This window comes from Scomber japonicus, chromosome 17 (genome assembly GCF_027409825.1).
Source record: "Scomber japonicus isolate fScoJap1 chromosome 17, fScoJap1.pri, whole genome shotgun sequence".
Taxonomy (NCBI): domain Eukaryota; kingdom Metazoa; phylum Chordata; class Actinopteri; order Scombriformes; family Scombridae; genus Scomber; species Scomber japonicus.
In genome coordinates, this window is record NC_070594.1 from 12,749,209 (window position 1) to 12,768,365 (window position 19,157).

The 19,157-nt window shown below is 41.3% G+C and overlaps 1 protein-coding gene across 2 annotated transcripts in view; it reads right to left on the reverse strand.

Annotated features, from left to right (window-relative positions):
* Nucleotides 1-19,157, reverse strand: part of LOC128376772 (kelch-like protein 29) — a 211,363-nt gene that overhangs the window by 40,678 nt on the left and 151,528 nt on the right. For both annotated transcript variants that reach the window (XM_053336620.1, XM_053336621.1), the window contains exons 8-10: nt 18,671-18,783; nt 17,590-17,736; nt 5,593-5,791 (exon numbers count right to left, since the gene is read on the reverse strand). In XM_053336620.1, the coding sequence (XP_053192595.1) occupies nt 5,593-5,791; nt 17,590-17,736; nt 18,671-18,783 (459 nt within the window). The remainder of the gene's footprint in view (nt 1-5,592; nt 5,792-17,589; nt 17,737-18,670; nt 18,784-19,157) is intronic.

The window sequence follows — 19,157 nt, forward strand, 5'->3', positions numbered from 1 at the left end:
TTTACTGCCTCCATGTTACATTTATGAGCTGAGATAGATGTGTTTGCTTGAGATCTCGCTGATAAGCCGCAGGAATATCAAAAACTCATACTCCAATTCTCCAGTGAATAGCTGCATCCAACTTTCTCTCTCTCTCTTGCTTGCTCGCTCTTTTTTTTTTTCTCTCATTCCCTCAAATACCATTTCAGACTCCAGAAATAAAATCGGAAGAGGATCCGCTGAAGGGCACTCTTCACATAGAGCGATTAAGACATTTCTGGCACATTCTCTTGCATCCTGCTTTTCCAGTTTGAGAGGTGAAACAGAGTAATCTCACGCTGCATTGGCTCTAAAAGACAAACCATGCTGAATAATTACACAGAGCAGGACAATAATCAACAAAGTCCTGACATAAAAAAAACAAAAAAAAAAAACACCTCAAAGCTTAATATTGTCTTTCCAAACCACTGACAGCTTCCCCGTTGCGATCGCCTTGCTTAATGCTTAGCGTTGAGGCTGTGCAGCCAGAGAGAAAGATGACAAATAAATTCAATTATTACATGAAAAAGAGCCACTGTCACTGCTGATGAGGATCAGTTGAGGAAACGACGAGGCGATCAGCGAGAGAGTGTTAATCGCGCCTGAGCCAGAAGCAGTGGGTGGCAGGCTTCAGAGGAAAGCCATCTGATGATCTTTTATGCTCTCCTTACAAGGTGTGAATCTTGTTCTCCTTTCTTTTGCACTGGCGGCACTCAAGGCCGCTCTCCAAGGAGCTGCTGGCTGACGGAGGTGTGAATGAGGAGATGAATGTCACGCCTACATGCTTCGGACCTCACAGAACAGCCAGCCTGGTTTTATTGTCTCTACACTGTGGATATAAGCCAAGCTATTGTGCTAGGTGATCTAATGAAATCCATTTTTTAGACCACCACACAACCAGGACACTGTGTTTTATTTAGCTTGCTTTCTGCTGCAGGAATTCTAACTGCTTGATAACATTTGACACCAATATTTTCAGAGTAATTTAGCAACTTAAACCCTGCTGCTACACAGGGTTTTGATGTCAGTTGTGCAAGAAAAAAAACTTGTTCTAGGAGGCTTTTAACCGAATAATCTATAACTACAAACACCAATTCATGTCTAAGGATGGATCACAAAGATAAAATGCTTGTTCAGAGAAGCAGCTGCATACTCCTATATCAGTAGCCTTTGCTGCTGCTGCTGCTGCTGCTGCTGCTGTTGCTGCTTCTGTGTGTGTTCCTGTAATTGTTAAGTTTTCCACTATGAACATTTGATTACAGATGATGAAGTGGACGGAGAGAAAGACAGGCTAGGAAAGAGTGGAGCTACTGTTAAAGATTCCATCCAACAGTGTATGTACTTTATGGTTTAACAATGTGTGTGTGTGTGTGTGTGTGCATGTGTGTGTGAGAAGACAGAGAAACAGTGTGAGCTGAGCTGGACCCCTGCGTCTCCTAGTCATTACAGCTCATTTGTCTGAGTGCTATTCCACTTGGCTGGGTTGAGTTAACAGTTTGCCCTGGCACTCTCCACCCTCCTCTGAGCCGAGCACAGCGACACATGTGGAGAGAAGGAATTGGGAACATAATGTATGGGTTTGTGTGGGCGCGTGCACATACACACACACAGCTTGTATACCAAAGAAAACCTTTGCCTTCCCCTAATAGCACACACATTTACATATATAGATATTTAACGCCTCCAAAATCAGAGTGCATCTTAGGACTTGAGACGAGCAGGTTTGTGAGTAAACTCCCCATGAACCCCTGGAAACTCTAATGACAGCTAATCAGACGCACATCCACACTCTAATTAACCAATTACAGTAGTAGCTAATGGATACACATACACTGCCTGGAATCATTATGATACACTCAAAGTTTTCACTTTACCCAAGACTAATTTATTCTTTCAAATGAGGAAGATAGGTGGATGTTAAGAGAAGACACCAGCTACATGCTCCCCTGACTTCTTGAAAAGTTCACTGTTGCAGCAGGAACAATGAGATGCAAGTTAATATTTTATATGAGTGTGCACATTATGTTAAAAATGACATAAAACCCATGAATATCAAGCCACTCTTTATGTCTAAAAATGTAATCATGTTTGAAGATCAGAGAGATATCTTTTTGGCCACTTAATTAGCATCTAATAAAATTAATGGGCAGAGCATCCACTCAATAAAACACTCCAAAATGCAAAATTGGTGCACAGCAAGACAGAAGACTGTCTCATTTTTAGTCAGTGAGGCAGCTTAAAAATAAACTTTATGCCATGGTGGTTATTCAGACTTTTATTACTCTGGTACTATATGCCTAGTGCTAATTCTGAGAGAAAAAGAGCTTTGTCCAAATGTTATGCAACATTATACATATATTTTTGCTTTGCACCAGTTCACATTTCACTGGATCTTTTTCATTGGGTCATAATATAACATTTAAAGCTGCTCTAGTCAATATTTTACATTAACAGTGGAAATAATGTGAAAGGAGACACTTGTAGTAAAACCATGGTGAATTGTCACTAGGCTCTGCAGTTCCCCTCAGCTAAACGGAGCATTTCAGCATCTTATTAACTCATCGATTTAGTTTTATGTCCTGCAACTTCACAGTTTTAAACATTCACTCTCTCTGCTCTGCTCAGGTAGCTGTTTTCAGGTGAAACAACTATTTACATTACCTTCAGTGCTAAACCAGCAACAAGACAAAGCTAGCAACTTGCTGGTGAACATAGCAGAGCCATGTATCTATCCGGTGGACAGAAATGCAACTCCAAATAAATGCTAATGTTGCTGCGAATGTGTGAATGAGTTATGTTTACAGTTTGTTGTACAGCCTCTAGTTGCAAAAAGCAATTAATGCAGGTTAAAGTTTAAACGTATAGAAAATTAGAGGCTGACTAATCAGTATGGCAGATATAACTGATTTCAACATGTCATATTTGCGATCGATACTGTTGTATAGAGTTACAACAAACTGCAGTATAGAAACACCAACAAAAACATGTTTACTTTTTTAACAGTAAAAAGTGGAAGTTACTTATTTCTTGAAGAGATCCTAATAAAAAATGTTTGCCTATGATATGCGTTTATGATCTAAAAAATGAATATTGGCAAATGTATTACTTTAACATTTTTTTTAAACTTTGAAATCTCACTATGTGAGTCTTTTAACACTGAAATCCAGTATTTAAAGTCTGGCTTTATCAATAAGTAATAAAGGAACACTTGCACTGCAAGTATAACATCAAGCATCTGATTCACAGACTGAAGTCTAGATGTGAAAGGATATTAATAAATATCTGGCTCAAAAGGGTAAATTAAATTTCTAGATTGAAAAAATTTCATTTCAATCCATTCAAATTTATCAGTAGTAAGAAGAATGAATGTATGAGCCACTCAGACACGCGGCCATGCGCACACGCTCTCCCACACAAACACACACTGTATGAACACAAACACACCTATTATAATACATCCACATATTCACAGATTGACTACGCTCAGCAAGAAGTGCTTCACGGATGGCAGTTTTCCTTTCTTTTTCCGCTTGACAGACTTATCAACCAAGCTCAGGTGGTGCCCCATCTGCTTGTGCACATTTAAAGTACACACACACACACACACCCACACACCCCCACACACACACACACACTCTTTCTGCTTACACAAGACACATGCTCAAGGAATAAACTCAATCAAATGTCTGCCCTTCAAATTTCATTTCTGATCCCCCTGGCTCCTTCTCTCCCTCCCTCTCTCCGACCACATCCCGACCTCTCCTCCTGTTCTCTCACGTCCCTTCACTTTCTTGTCCTCTGTGTGCCAGCCTTGTTCCCCAACAACCTCAAACTCTCCTCCCAATCTTTATTTTATCTTCACGTCCACGTGCTAGTCCCCATGTCTACCCTGCAATCCCAATGACCATGCCCCCTGCTGTGCAGAGCCCATCCTGTCCAATGCAGCAGATGGCTGAGCAACACACACACGCACAAACAATCACGACCACAGACGCACACACGCAAGCATACAAAACACACTCAGACCTGAAGGAATGCACACAGCTACACAAAATGTCAAAGTAAATTTGTATTTATCTGTACACCGGGTGCAGTACATCAGAACACATGCGCACGCAGTTTTTCACACTTCATTCAATGAAACCAACATACAAAAAAAAAAAGCCTGGCCCAGATAGTTAGTCATAATAAGAACTTCAGCTCCAGAGAAGTTCAAAACTTGATCGAGAAAACATATTTCTCATTCACTGAGCCATCGGGGTATAATGCATCATGAATGTATTAATCCCAGCAGCATTTATGCATTTATATAATTCTGTTGTACAGAGCCACAAGCTGCTGTGAATCAATACACACTTCAGTCTGCATAATGAGGCTGTAGGACGCATAAGATATGCACATACCAAACACTATAAAATGGGCCTTGACAGAAAATGCTTGAAGAAAGTGCTGAGAACAAAGAGAAACTACTAGATAGAGGATGGGTAATGGGAGAATGCTGAATGCAAATAATGCCACAAATGTCTTTTCTCAAGAGGTAAATGATTTTTTATGAAAGGCCTCATGCGAATGCATTACAAGCAATTAAAGATTCAAAAATATTAACCTAACGCAAGTCCCCCAGTGTTTGTTTACTGGCAGTCAACATACTGGCTGGACAACAGAGTTGGCTAGTAAACTGACCTCTCCATAAAGTGCCATTTGTTAGGCAATTATCTTTATTCTACCAAGCAGAAAATAACTTGTGCTGAATAGTAAGGTGTGCTGGTGCGAATCTCATAATACCATGCAGACACCATAATTAGGCAGCTCTTTACACGGGGAAAGAGTGAGGTCCTGGCCGACCTGAGGGAAAAACCCAACGGCCAAATGTAATTTGCAGGAGCTTTCCAATTTCCATGAATGATTCTTTGATTTTAACGATGTAAACAAACATAGTCTTCAATGACTTGGACACCGGCAGCGGCCGGAAAGTGAATGGTTGGCTGGTTGCTTAGAAAGCGAGGACAGACCTGACTGTGCCTAGCTGGTGTTAAAAAGTTGTTAGGCGATGTTTATGTGCTGGGTTTTCTGTAAAAGAGTCTGGGTCTCAGTAGCCCACAAACCCTGGGAGGCCGTTATGGTTGGCCACTTCTAACTTTCATGGTAAACGCAATCATACTTGGCTCCAGCAGTCACTTGTTTGAAAATAGAAAGAAAAATCTGGCCTGACATTTGGAAATATGATCTGTTGCCCACATGTGCATGTAAGCATTTACTGTAGTTGTGTGAAAAAAACATTATGGAGTTCTGAGCCATTGCTTTCCAGTTGGTGGATAAAATCAATACAATGCAGTGGCAAGACTGGGTCTCCTTGTGGAGATCTGACCTCTCTGTCCCCTTGTTGCACTGAAATATGAATAGTGGGTGTGAGTGTGTGGGTGAATGGATCCAAGAAATGCGTTCTGGGTCAACTACACCTGTGGGCGGGAGATCATGTCACTGGCAGCTTGTTTTTAGGTCGTACAGGCCAAAGATGACGCACATCACTTTATTTATGCTTTTGTGTCTCAATGTGTGTGTGTGTGTATGTACCAGCAGAGAGTCTTGGCCGGGTTCTGGGTGTCTGCATATCTTGCCGTGCGTGGGGCAGCATGTGGTAGCGCTTGGCTTCGTTGACCAGATCACGACACGCCTCCGACGATTTGATCAGTTCCTCGTTGTCCACTACGTTCAGCAGGTAGGACGGGTGGATGAAGGGAAGACGTACCACTGCCAACAGCTCCGACAAATGCTGAAAAGACAGAGAGATGGGGGAACAGAAAAGGCAAGGTTAGAGGTTGAAGGCTGCAATCAGTGAGTGATGCTTAAATAACATAACAGAAACACAGATAACCACCAATAAAATAGCGTTTGTGGATATTGAAATTAATTTAGACTGAGTGAAATTACAAGGGATGATCAAAGAGGTTTTATATGAACAGCATTAAACAGAATAGAAACACAGTGGATCAAAGTCAGTAAACACAGACACTCACATCTTTCACAAGGAACACAGTTGAATTAACTCCCCAATTCATTATGAATGTTTTTTGCTGTACAAATAACTTTGATATCTTAAAAGACAGGAGAAGCAACTATCATGTTTGATAAGAGCGTAGGCTGCTGTAAGTCAGAAAAAGAAAAGAAGAGACCATTAGATCAGTTACCTTCTATGTCAAGACCTCAAAGCTTCATTTTGACACCCTGCTTGCGTCAGGTTTCTATTTCTATACAAGTGCAGGACAATATGCCCTCGCAAAGATGGAAGGATGAGAGAAGAAATCCACAAAATCCTCTGAAATGCTGACAGCTTTTTTTATGTATGCGCAGTGAGAGGCTTATTCATGCTCGTACATTTGCAAAAACTACTAACAACTCTGGAGACTTCTAATTGAGTCATTAAAAGCAATTCATCAGAGAACAAAAGGCTGCCAATCATGTTTTGCCAAGTTCCTCTCACCATCTCATTTTCACATGTGCATTTTGTTAGGCTGCAAGAGCCGAAACAAGGCAGCGGGGGGTATCTTACTGCCACCTTCTGCTTCCTATTTTTTCGGCCTGAAAATTTAAATCTTTCAACTGACAGCTCGTGTTCTTCTGCAGCCAAATGAAGATCCAGTTCTGGCTAATCACAAGCCATTCAAACCATGAGATGATACAAATCAAGATGCCCTCGCCAGCTATAGTTGTTGTTTTTAATATTTGATAAAGAAAAACAAATTAAAACTGATTTTACACAACTACAGCTTAAAATTGGAACCTTTTCCTCTAAGGGGCCTACTGAATGAAGATTATGCTTTTAAGAGGGTTAAATTGAGAGTAATGGGTGTGAAAAGAACCTTGACTAAGAAAATCCTCAACGAAAGCAAAACTAATGTCTCTGTACATGTTCTATAGCTGGGTATGCACATGTTTATGTGCTTGAGCTGTATAGGTGTTCAGATGCAGAGGCAGGGCATACTGTTGCCAGGGCAACCTTGTCTATAGCTCTGGCTGCCGAATGCTTTTTTTTCCTTTTGTGTGTGTGTGTGTAAGTGTATGTGTGCCGGTGTGTACTCCCATGGGAGTCTCATCTATGTCGACAGTAAAAGCTGTAAACAAGCTTGGACAGAGCGACAGAGAGCTGGGTGGAGATTGACCCCTCTGACCTTTCGGCACAGAGCGACGTGACCGAGCCGCACAGGGAGAGTGACAAAACAACAGACTCAGAGAAACATCATTCAGGGGAGAACAAATGATAAGATGACACTCTACCTAAGCATCTCTCTCTCTCCCACCTGAGGCCTTTTACTCTGGCATGTGTCCCATTTGTTTTCTACCAATGTCCTAGGCACGTCTGACCAGAAAGCAAGGAATCAGACAGAGAGAGAGAAAGAAGGACAAATAGGAGGAAAGAAGGGAATGGCATGAGAAGGAGGGGTTACGACACAAATGGAGGTGGGAAGACAAGTGAGGTCCAAGGAGGAAGAAAGAATGAGATGTACTACGACAAGACAGGAGAAAAGACAAGATCAGCCAAGTAAAAGTGAGCTGAAAAGATGATGAGAGGACAGGAGAAAAGACGTGACGGTTCCACGGTAGTAAGAGACATTTCCTTTCTGCAAGCTCACTGGGAGTGAAATGCTGTCCTCCCTCCTCCATGAATGTGCACAGCTTAGCCAACAGTTTATCAAACACACAGCTCAATACCCACATACATATTGGTCGCTCGCAGCGGCTCAGCTCATACACAGCAAAAAAATAAATATATGACATTCAGCCCTGATGCTGCCATGTTGAACATGCATGCTTACAAACATAGAACAAAGAAGCTCAGACACATACAAAGGGAGTCTGACTTCATTCTCTGCTCAGGATGCCATTATTTCATATCTTTACATAGAAAATAGTTGTTTGTTGACATCAAGTGGGACTGCATGATATATATTGCACCTTTAATGGAGGAATCATTAGCTTAGGAGAAGCTGCTACCTCCAATTACAGTGTCCCCATAGTGGAAGATATGCCCCAGTAGTTACTTAGTCATGTCACACTCAAATGGAGGTGATTTAAGCTTCAGGCTTGCTTTTCTATTACAAGTTACATTTCTCCACATTTGCCACAGCCTCACCTACATTCATGTTATGACACATATTTGACAGTAAATCCCTTTTAGAACAATTCTCTTTAATTTACAATATAAGGAAAAGGAAACTCCATTTTGTTCTACTGTATTTAAAGTCAGTTTAGCTCATAAGATCATTTTTGTGTGTTTGCAGGTGATCTGATATAGGTCCACAACTGACCCTTCTGCCCTTTGGAGCTAAATTAAAGCTGTATATGGGGCAGTTTCAGCCAGGTGGTGCCCTTAGTGGCACAGCAGAAATAAGTATGCCCAAATGTCTGTGGGTGTGTGTGAAAATCTTGCTCCCATTTGGAACAGCAGGTGGACAGGTTAGAAAGCCCTGGGCTTGAATTTTTGTCTTGGGTCCTCTCTGGGTTGGATGTTGCTTGTTGTGTGGATTTCTCTCAAATATCCAGGTCTCCTGCAACCAAAAAGCATGCAGCTGGAGAGAGCAAGTGGTTTCTGTAATTCTGTGTACAACTTTGCTATACACTCATGGACTGTCCCAGGTGTTTCCTGCTGGAATGGATATCAACGACCTTGAATAGGAATAAGCAAGTATAGAAAAACAGTCATCAGGTGTGGAGTGGCACTTCAGGAAACAAGCTACTTTCAGAATTTTAATGAACAAATGAATTCTGAGCACAACCAGTCAGCAGGTCGCAAGGTCAAGGCAAGATGGACAGAATGAGCCGCCTTGGAGTTCTGTGCACGTGTGTGCTCATTAGCAGTAGCATCTTGGCACCTTGTGAAACCACATTCAAGTCAGTGCTCAGTCACACTTGTACACACTTAGTTAAGTTTCCTCATACCTGTGAAAAATAAAGAAAGAAAAACAAAAGCATCTAATGTACCATCTGCAAATCTTAGCTACACACAAACCCACAGCTGTTGTAGTCTCTCTTCCACTTGCCAACCATCTTTAAAATGGCACTAAAACTACTTCAAAGAGACAGCATCTGGTCTCTGCAAAAAGGCAAGGACTGCTACCACATAAATATCCACCCAAAAAATATGCCGATACACGTACATTTACACAGAGCGGTGCAAATGTGAATACAGGAATACACAGATGGTTCACCAGTAAAGTATGTAGCATTGTATTATAATGATATTCTGTTTGTGGTCATATTTGTTGTTAATCTGGTTGGTGTCTTGGCTGTAAATCTTTTTGAAGAGATTAAGACAATGTAAAGTCACAGAGGCTGACCTGTGATTAAATAAACAACCATGGATTCAATTGTGGGACAGCCCTGAGTGTGCGTGCATGTGCGTGTGCGTGTATGTGGATGGGTCTGTGTGGTTGCAGACTGGTGGGATAATGCCTGGCTGTTTTTCTCTACTATAAAAAATTACTCTCCATCTCTAATTCTAACTAACTCACTATCTCTCCCACTTCTTTTTCAATTTCTGTCTCTCTTGCCACCTCCATTCCAGCTCCTCGCTCTTCCTCCCACACATGCATATATCGGCATGGAAATGAGGGAGAGTTGCACACTTGCTGCTAATATTCAAATCCAAAGTGTCAGACCCCACAAAAAAAGAAGCCCTGCTTCATGCCAGCCATTGAATCTACTCGAGTAGAAAATATTGCAAAAGCTGTTTACTCAAAGTTTTTTGTTAAATCTTTTCAAATAGTGTTGGGTTTTTTTTTTTTTAAGAATACAGTTTTCTTGTCACATTGACATTGCTTTGCACTTATGTCTTCATATCCCATATAATTTTAGTAGGTACAGTACTTGTTAATTTTCTTGCATTATTAGTTTTTCAGCACTGGAGTCTGTGCGGTCGTATCTTGTGGTCACTGTCCTACCCATGGTCATTAAATGGACAGTTAATGCTTATCAAGTCACAGACCTAGATTATGTGCTCATTTTATGGTGGCAGCACCTGATTAATCACATACTCTTATGCAAATTTAAATCAAGTATAGTTCAAGTGTGCTCCAGGACAGGACAGTTCATTGTATTTTAATACTATGTTGTTAATTACATGTCGTCTTCTTTTAGATCACTTGACACTGAATAAACATACTTAATTTGAAGGTGGGTTCACACCATATTTGCTTTGCAAAGCTTTTAAATGCAATGAATCCATTTATGGATTATAGAAATCTTACCCTCTCCAAAAAGTGGGCTTTTTTGTTTAAAAAATAAGTCAATGTAGAATATGCAACTGTCAAGAGGGATCTGTTGAAGAGTGAAATGATTAAATAAATTAATGTGATTTTGGATTGAACTTTCAGAGGCATATCCTTTTTGAGAAAATAACCAGCACAGCTGCACCATTATAATCCTTTAGTCCAATCCCTTTGCTGAGATATATTAAACATCTACAAGCACTTCTTAACATTTTAGCTTGTTCATCCCCTCATCTTCACCACCTGTTTGAAACTTAATTTTCTATCAAAACCCAAACTGTCAAAATAGTTTTTACTCATCATGGATGAGCTTTCCTCTTTTGTGGCAGATCTGTACACACATACACGTAACCCTAATATTGCCAGCGTGTGCCTTCCTGGTGAATTGAGGCTTAATTCTTCAGTGTGGGTAATTAAATTAACCCATCATTTTACTTTATGTAAACCAGGATAAGTCATTTTTTACATGTCTGAAATTTAATTGAGGTCTGACTTTGCAGTATCTCCAAAGCTAATCTAAAAGTTAAGTAGATTTGATATTTAAACAGACTGAAACCTTCCCTGGGTGTTAAGTCTGGTAAATATTGATAGAAGCTAAGGCTTGCAAGCTTTTATCTTCTTTTTTTACGGGCATGGTGAGTGAGTACATGCACTCAATGCATGCCATATGAACTGTGCGCTAAAAGGGTTAGATTTCTGTGTATATGTGTTCATGTGTGTGACATGAACCAGGTAAATGAGAGCACTCACGACACACAGACCTATGACTGACATGTCAGCACTCAGCAGATGAGAGCAGGTGGCAGGCATGCATCAGACTCTCCATTTCTCTCCATCTCCAACAAGCTCTCGGGCAATCACTCTCTCATGTACAAGCACACAGAGTGAATGCGAATGCCGTCCGTGCAGATGAATAGTGTGACCTGTCATTTTCATCTTCTCGCCCACTCATGCAGGCAATCTTTGTATACTTTTAAACAGAGACAACATCTAATGGATTCCAATCTTAACAGCTCTGGTGCCAACTGAAAGAAAAAGAGCCTACTCTGCATTTAAAGAAATAATATTCTCTTCTTGCATTCTTAATATGGAGTTTAGTGGGTTTTTTGACATATGGAGAAGCCACTACTAGTTTATCCATCCACACACACTGCCCTTGTTCAATTCTCTCTGGACAAGGAGCATTTATAAGGAGTCCATATGCTTATCCACTTATTCTGATGTGCAATCCAGGTAACACCTTGTGGCTTCACCTTTCTAATGGTCTGTAACTTGCACAATGACCCAGTACATAAGCACACTGGGTCAATGTTCTCAGTGCCAGTGGATGCACATGCCCAGCAGCCACGTCAACATGCATATACTGCTAAACCTGCAAGAGCAGCACAGCCCAGCTCTAAAAAAAACACACATATACACACACACATACACACACATATTCAGGCAGGTGGATGTGAGTGGGTTTTTGAGCCTGGTGAAAGGCAGGGATAATGTGTCTAACAGGGAGCCTCTCAGATCTGTCAGAGGCAGCAGAGAAGCAGCCGGGAGGCCGCCATCCGCTAACACAGATGACAAATGTCCACTGAGCATTTCCCATTCCACTACTGTCAGCAAGGACTAACGCCTCTTACTGTGTGTGTGTGTGTGTGTGTGTGTGATTTTGTGTGTGTATGTGTGTTTGTGAAATGATTCAGTGCCACAGCGGCATCAAATAAATGACACATGAACGGTCATATCTATTTGCTTTGATCCGAGCAGATAGGAGTATGCGTCTGCTTTAGTGTGAAAAATGGTCAATCCGATGCTTAAAACCCAGCCTATATGAAAAAAAACACACAAAAAACCCCCCCACACACATACTTGCTCACTGACTCACAACTGTGTGTTCAGTAGAGCGCATGCCCATGTTTAGCCTCACATCGCTAACAAACGCACTCAACTGAAATTACCACAGCTCAGTGTCCTTTTGAGTGTGTGTAGGTTTCTGTGTGAAAACACACACGTACCTTTCCTACTGGTAACACATTATGGACGAGTAAAATATGCCTGTGCAAATGGTCCTTAATATGAGTTCAAGAGATGTCCTTGTTTTGCTGGGGTGTGTTTGTGTGTTTGTGTGGCTGCGTGACTGTGTGTGCATGTCAGCCAGGAGGATGGATGAGGGGGATGGAGGGGGGATGGAGAGAGATGTAGCGGACGACAGACGCTGACTGCTGCCCTGAGCAACTACTGACAGGTGCAATGTGTTCTCCTTTGAGCCCTATTTCGGCTTGAATTCATTCAAAGAAAAAAAAAAATTGAATTTCTGCTCATTTCATTAAAACATTAATACAACAGACTGCTTGCTGTGTATTGGCAAAAAAAAAACTTTCTGGCATTGCCTTGTTTCTAACCTGAATAATCTTACATCATTAGTCATAGTAGTATCTATGTTATAGTAGTATCTGTGTAAGATATCTAGTAACTTCTGTATTTCCCCTTAGTGCAGTACATTTTTATTATTCCTTTCAAATCTTGGGATAACACAGAAGGTTGCTTCCTTTGAACAGATAGCGCAATTTGTTTGTTCTGCATGTATTGTATCGCTCGCGGAACTCTAGAGTGCTTATAAGAGAGCCCAGTGGAAATGAGATGCCTTTCACTCGCTCTGGATATGCAGCCGCCTTGGTTGAGTGGCTGTGTTCAACTGGTTGCACACATCAGGACTGAGCGTGCCCTGGGACGACAAAAGGACAAAGATGAGAATGGAGGTCCAGAGTTCACTGACTTGCATCAGATCCCGTCACCTCGCTAATACACAAGTCGTAGTCGGGTTGGTATACAAGTGATTTTCAGGCTTGTGTGAACGTTTGAGTACAGGACTGGGATCTGAACAGTGACAACCTGAGTATTTTTTATAAATCCTATGTGTGTGCGTGTGTGTACATGCAAGAATTTACTCTTGTGAGTTGAAGAGAAAGAGACAAAGAAGAGGGGAGGCAGAGGCGCAGAAGAAAAAAGCCAGGACTGCTCGGTGCATCAATCTCCATTGTCTGGCTACGTATCCTCAAGAGTGCGTGTTTGTCACAGATCATGCTGGCGGTGGCCTGCATCGTATTCATTTTGGCTCACTCCACAGCAGTTTCAGTTTCCTATTCAAGGATGATTGTTGTGACATAAAGCTCCTCGTCTAATAATAATAATGAAAAAAAAAACCCTCTTTTCTAACGGTGCACAACGACTTGGAACTTAAAAAGAGAATCACTAAATTAAAAGTGAAGCTTCTGGTGAAAGGGTTATCTGTAGTTTTGAAGGTAAATGAATTGTAAAACCATCAAGGAAACTCAGTTTATATCCCTACACAGCCTCAAAGCATTTTTTTGTCCTTTGATAATTTTATACTCTAACAACATAATGATAGTATCATTTGTTCTGGGAATTTTTCTTCTTAATGAATGCTGTAGAAAAAGATTGCAGTACCACATTACTAGAGTCAATTGTATAAAATCCCCCAAATAGGAAATAGTAACTTATAAGCACATGAACGGATACCTTTAACTATATTAATTTGGCCTGGAAGCTGCAAATGTCAGGCCAGGCCATTGTTATTTCTGATGAGTGGACAGCAGGTCCCTGCTAATGACAAGGCTGGCCTTTTTTATCAAGAAAATACACCATTAACTGTCCTTTTTAGCTGTTACATTAGTTGGCCACTTTCCAAAGAGCCTCTTTTGTCAGGTTGAGTCACCTGGCAAGATAGGATCCTTTATGAAATATGTTGAAGTGAGGCGTAATGGAAGTCCTATTCAGGGATTTGGCAGAGACGGGCCTGTTATAATTGGAGCCATGTCTGTGGTCGTCCCACAAAGGACTGTTCGATGAAAGGAAGGACAGGTCTCTCTCTGTCAGCACCTTCAGAGCGAAAACACAACGCAGGACACAGTTTTTGTACTCCCTTGTTTATGTGATTTATGAAAGCGGTGTATTGCAGGCTGAATGTGGAGGTGGATTTTAATTCTCAGATGTGATGTTTCATGTTCAGCAAACTTTAGAGTTAGAGATAAGCATAATGAATCTGGGGCTGCAACAATTTCTATTGATTAGTCTGTTAATTCTTTTTTTCAATTACAGTAACATGTTGCTCAATAAATGACTGTAGAATAATAGTTTGACCTTTTGAGAAATGCCCTTATTTGCTTTCTTGCCAAGAGTGAAATTAGAAGATTGATACCACTGACATATCTGACAGTTAAATACGATACAACTAGCTTTCAAACAGGTGTATTTCGATTTAGAAAGACGAGTGCATTAAGTAAAGATAATTGTTTATTTTAACAAATGCTGTCTTTGGCACTTAGACTATAGGACATTTTGTAATCGAGGGGTATCAGCACTGAGCAGCGGCACTATAAATCCCTCCACTGGTGGTGGTGGCTGATTACTTTGCTGACTGATAGACTGATGAAGCAAGGCATTGAAGGGGAGGTGGAGGGGTGCAAATAACAGCTGTGTGAATGCACTAAAACTGAGAGAGAGATAATTATATTTAAAAATACAGCAGTGAGATGATAGGACAACAACATATATGTGTCACTGTGCTATTGGATAGATGTGACCAGCTGATGTGAACAGCTGATGTCTCAATTGACAGCCTGGGCAATGATGGCAAGGAAATCAGGACTGAGCATGCGTGAGATGTGAATTGCAGGATGGTATGAGAAATAAAACTACAGGCCTGATCTTCCTGACTGAACTTTTGCTAAATCTCTATTTCCCAAAATGTTAAATTATGCCTTTTAAGATGAATAAATTATCAAAATTGTTGTTAATGTTATGTCTACTGTATCATCAATTAATGATGCTCCTCTGTCGCAAGGGTTGTTCCCTCAGTTTTGAAGTCCCTCTAACCCCCTTTTTAAAAAAACTAAAATATACAAACACAGACATATGCAGATGCTTTCACGGTGGCACACCTTCAGTCACACTCAGTCAAAGAAAACAGCTCTCTTTCTTTCATTCAGTCTCTTTGTGTCTCATAGCAAACTATTATTAACGCTCAAATGTTCTCCTCCTGTCTCTAAGCAATGTCCGGGCCCTGTTTCCTGGTGCCATTGGATGTTAGTGACAGCATAGCGGAGAGAGAAAATTGCATATAATTTACGCAGCGTCTTCAATATGCCACTTTTCCACTCTATAGCCTGCAGCTTACATCCCCACAGCACATGCATGGACGCACAAACACACAAAGACACACATACACGCATTCTGAGGCGAATGCAAACGCACACAAACTTAGCTCCAGGCTTAAAGCATTTCCTCCCAAGTTTTTCAGCAGTGCTGTGACATTCTGCCCTGACATGTCATTAAAAAGTGTCACAGGTTATGGAGGAGTGATTTCCCCTGCACTCTTCCTACAAAACCAGCAGAGGGGATGGAGGTGAGGGATGTTGGGAATGATGAGCTGCTGCTGGACCATGCGTGGCAACTCAGTCCTCGGGGTCACCTAACCTTCTCCTGTAGCATGATGGAAGCAGCCTATTCCCTCTCTGCTCTCCCCCACTCCTCTCTGCAGGCCCCCGGCTTGCTAGTTGTTTTTTTCAGTCACACATGGGCAGGAGATTTGAGCTTGACCGAGAGCTCAATCACATCTCCGCTGCCTGGATGTCATAGCTGTGCACAGAGGCACAAACCGATGAATATCAGATTAGAACACAGGGCTCTTTTTCCATTCCCCTTTCTTCACTTTCACTTTCTCTTTTCTCAATCACTCTTCACCTGTTTCTGCCTTTCTGTCTTCCTCTGCTTCTTTCTCTCACTCCACCTCTCTTCCTACCTCTTCTTCTTCTCTCCCTTTCTCTTCAGAGACGGGTGACCTGGGTCTCTTGTCTCAGGAACCAGTGTGGTAGGTTGTTCAGACAACCGGGAAAATGTTCCATTTCTTTTTTCTTCTACTTCATCTGAGTAAGTCACCTCTGCACCTCTCCATTAGAGTGTGAGATTGCCGGAATCCGCCGGACTGAGCTAGCTGAAGGTTTTGGACGCAGATGACAGGAATCGCATGTCCTCTTTAAAACTATGCATCAGTCTTGTCGTGGTTTTTGTAAATTTGCTGGGCCACCGAGTCAAATTTTCTATCAGTCACCCCACAAATTTCAATTTAAGTGGATTTCTCAGCAGGAGTGTTTGATACCCACGTCATAAAAACGTCTTAGATACAGTTTCTCTCTTAGTACCTATGTAAACCACTCTTCTTTCTCATGTCTGTCAGGCATCTCCATCAACTTTCAATGGTGTGTCCTTATACTTTTTGTTGCACTCAATACTCTCCACTACAAAACACTCAGTGGGCCTGGTGGATATCACCATAATCTCAAAGTGCCACATATCAAAGGATAAAAGCTAAACGTTTAATCCAAAAGGTGAGAAATTCAAATATTGACGTATGTGCCTCATAAAAGTGGGTGCCAATAAAGTTACATTGATTGCAGAGGTCTGCACCGAATCTGATCCAGCTGATATAAGGCAGTTCTCCCCCTTGCTGTTTGATGAGAAGACATTACTCTGAATGGATAACTCTTGCAGTGATGGATTGCTATAATTTATCTGATAATCTCACCTCTGTTTTTAAACAGCTATAAAATACTTGAAAATCATCAGCTTTAAATTCACAGTTTTGTGACTGAATCCATAAAAATCTCATGACCTGAGGTTTTAACCAGTGGATGGATATCTGTCTACAGCACAGTCCATTTACCTTTTCATGAATGTGAGCTTGAGTTGATGCTGTGACCTTGACGCTTATCGATTCCACGTTTGTTAAAATTTGACCTGCTGTACCTTGCTGTCAATACCTATCTAGAGGATATAACCTTTGAGGATGATTAACAGCCTCTAGGAATAAATCAAACACCTGTTAAGGGGGAACAGAAAAAAGGACTGCAGCTGTCTGCATTTTTGTTGGTTTTTCATGCTGTATAGTGTCTCACAAACAAAAGTTTAACTAAGAATAGAGCGCATTCAGAGGCCAAGGCACTCCTGGGATTATGAACTGCTGTGTTAGGCTGCATCTGCAGCACAATGTTGATGAACACCACCAAGAGAGAACAAGTAGTCACTTTTCTGGTTTTCCATGCTGTATAGCTCTCAGAGCAGACAGCAAGGGTCGATAGAACAACTACACTAATACGGCTGTCAGTAGTAACGAGGGTTTTATCTCTTTTTTTTCGGCCTCGTGACACACAGGGTGTGCTATTTGGAAGTACACAGTGGTGTTGGAACAGAGCAGACATACACTTCACAAACACACTCATCAGCTGCCTTTTATTACCTGCACTCTGGAGTTGGGGTCCTGTTTTATCCATTTGAGGACAGTCTCATAGACCAGCTCCTCGGCCTTAGTGTTGAGACTGTCGTTGGACAGATAGGCCACAAGGTCCTCCTTGGACACACTCAATATCTCTTCCTGCCCCGCCACCTGAGGAATGAAAAAATTCAACTGGTTAAACCCCTAAAGCTTTCACAGACTAGCACGTACAGTAGATTTGGTTGTTTGCTAATATAAGATTAGGGTTTGCCAATTCAATCATGCTAAACCACATCTAATGGTAGGACTGTCATTCTGAACAAAAATAAATAAATGTTGATGATCATTATTTACTTCCTTCCTAGGAGCTTAATAGAGGGTTGACACTGAAACTGGTCTGGTACTCAGTAACAGTGTTTAATGCTATTTAATGTACGTGTTGTGTAGACATAGCCTGGCTTGCTAATTTAAGTACCTGGTAAGTCTACTGTACATTCAGGAATTACTTGGTTTGGCTCAGAGTTGGAGGGCATGTGGTTCACTATGACTGGCACTTCTGGGGTGCTGCGTGCAGTAACCACGGATAAGATAGCAGTTCATGGTCAGTAAATACCTCATAAAACGCAGGCTGGCTGCTGCTCATTAAACCATGTCTCGTTTTCTATTTCTACAAGTGCTAAATACAGAAAATGTGACATCATGTGAATGCGGAGGCTTTGATATAGCTAAGTTGAGTAAGGAATGTAAGTATTATATCTGACTACTTTAGTAGTCAAGTAATGGTATTACCTTCATGTTATACTGTTGCTTCATGTATATTTTGCATCAAAGCCAACCAACTGTAATATTAATTTACTAACTACATCAGAAAAAGTTTGGTAGCATAAATGTGTTTTCACACTTTGCAATATAAGTACTGAAAATAAGTACTAAAATTTACGTTATCTTTTATTTTATTGATATGGTTATGATTGCAGATACATTCTATTGCTGTTTTCTGATTTATTTGCTATTATCTCTCATCTGTGAAGCTATTTTGTAGCGTTGTTCAACTGTCTGAGATCAATAAATGAACTGTTTGGAAAGAAGCTCCATCTCTACCCACCTCAGGGAAGTTCTGCAGTGCAAAAGCTTTGGCCATGTTGTGGAGCTCCGTGCAACTCATGGCTTCAGCCATAGCCAGGACCCCTAGACAGTTAGCCGCAGTCAACTGTTTCTCTGGGGTCAATGAACAAGGTCGGCAAGGGAGGCGGACAGAAAGACAAGACACAAAAGGACAGACAAACCAAAACAAGGAAGAAACAAAGACATAAAGTAGATTGATTAGGACAGGTAAAAAATATCACTCATCCATAAAAAAATCTGAAGTACAGGGCTACAGAGATGGAAAAAGCGGTTGCAGGTACCACAGACCAACAGCCTATCGGGAAGTGTATCTGCCACAGACTAAGGTAGAACAAGTATAATAACTCAAAACAGCTCCGGGGACAAACAACGAGGGGAATCGATAGCTCACAACCTAGGTAGGAGGTGGTGGATGACAGGGAGTGGGATTTGGGATTAGCTTGGCCACTTTACAGAAGCCCTGTCAG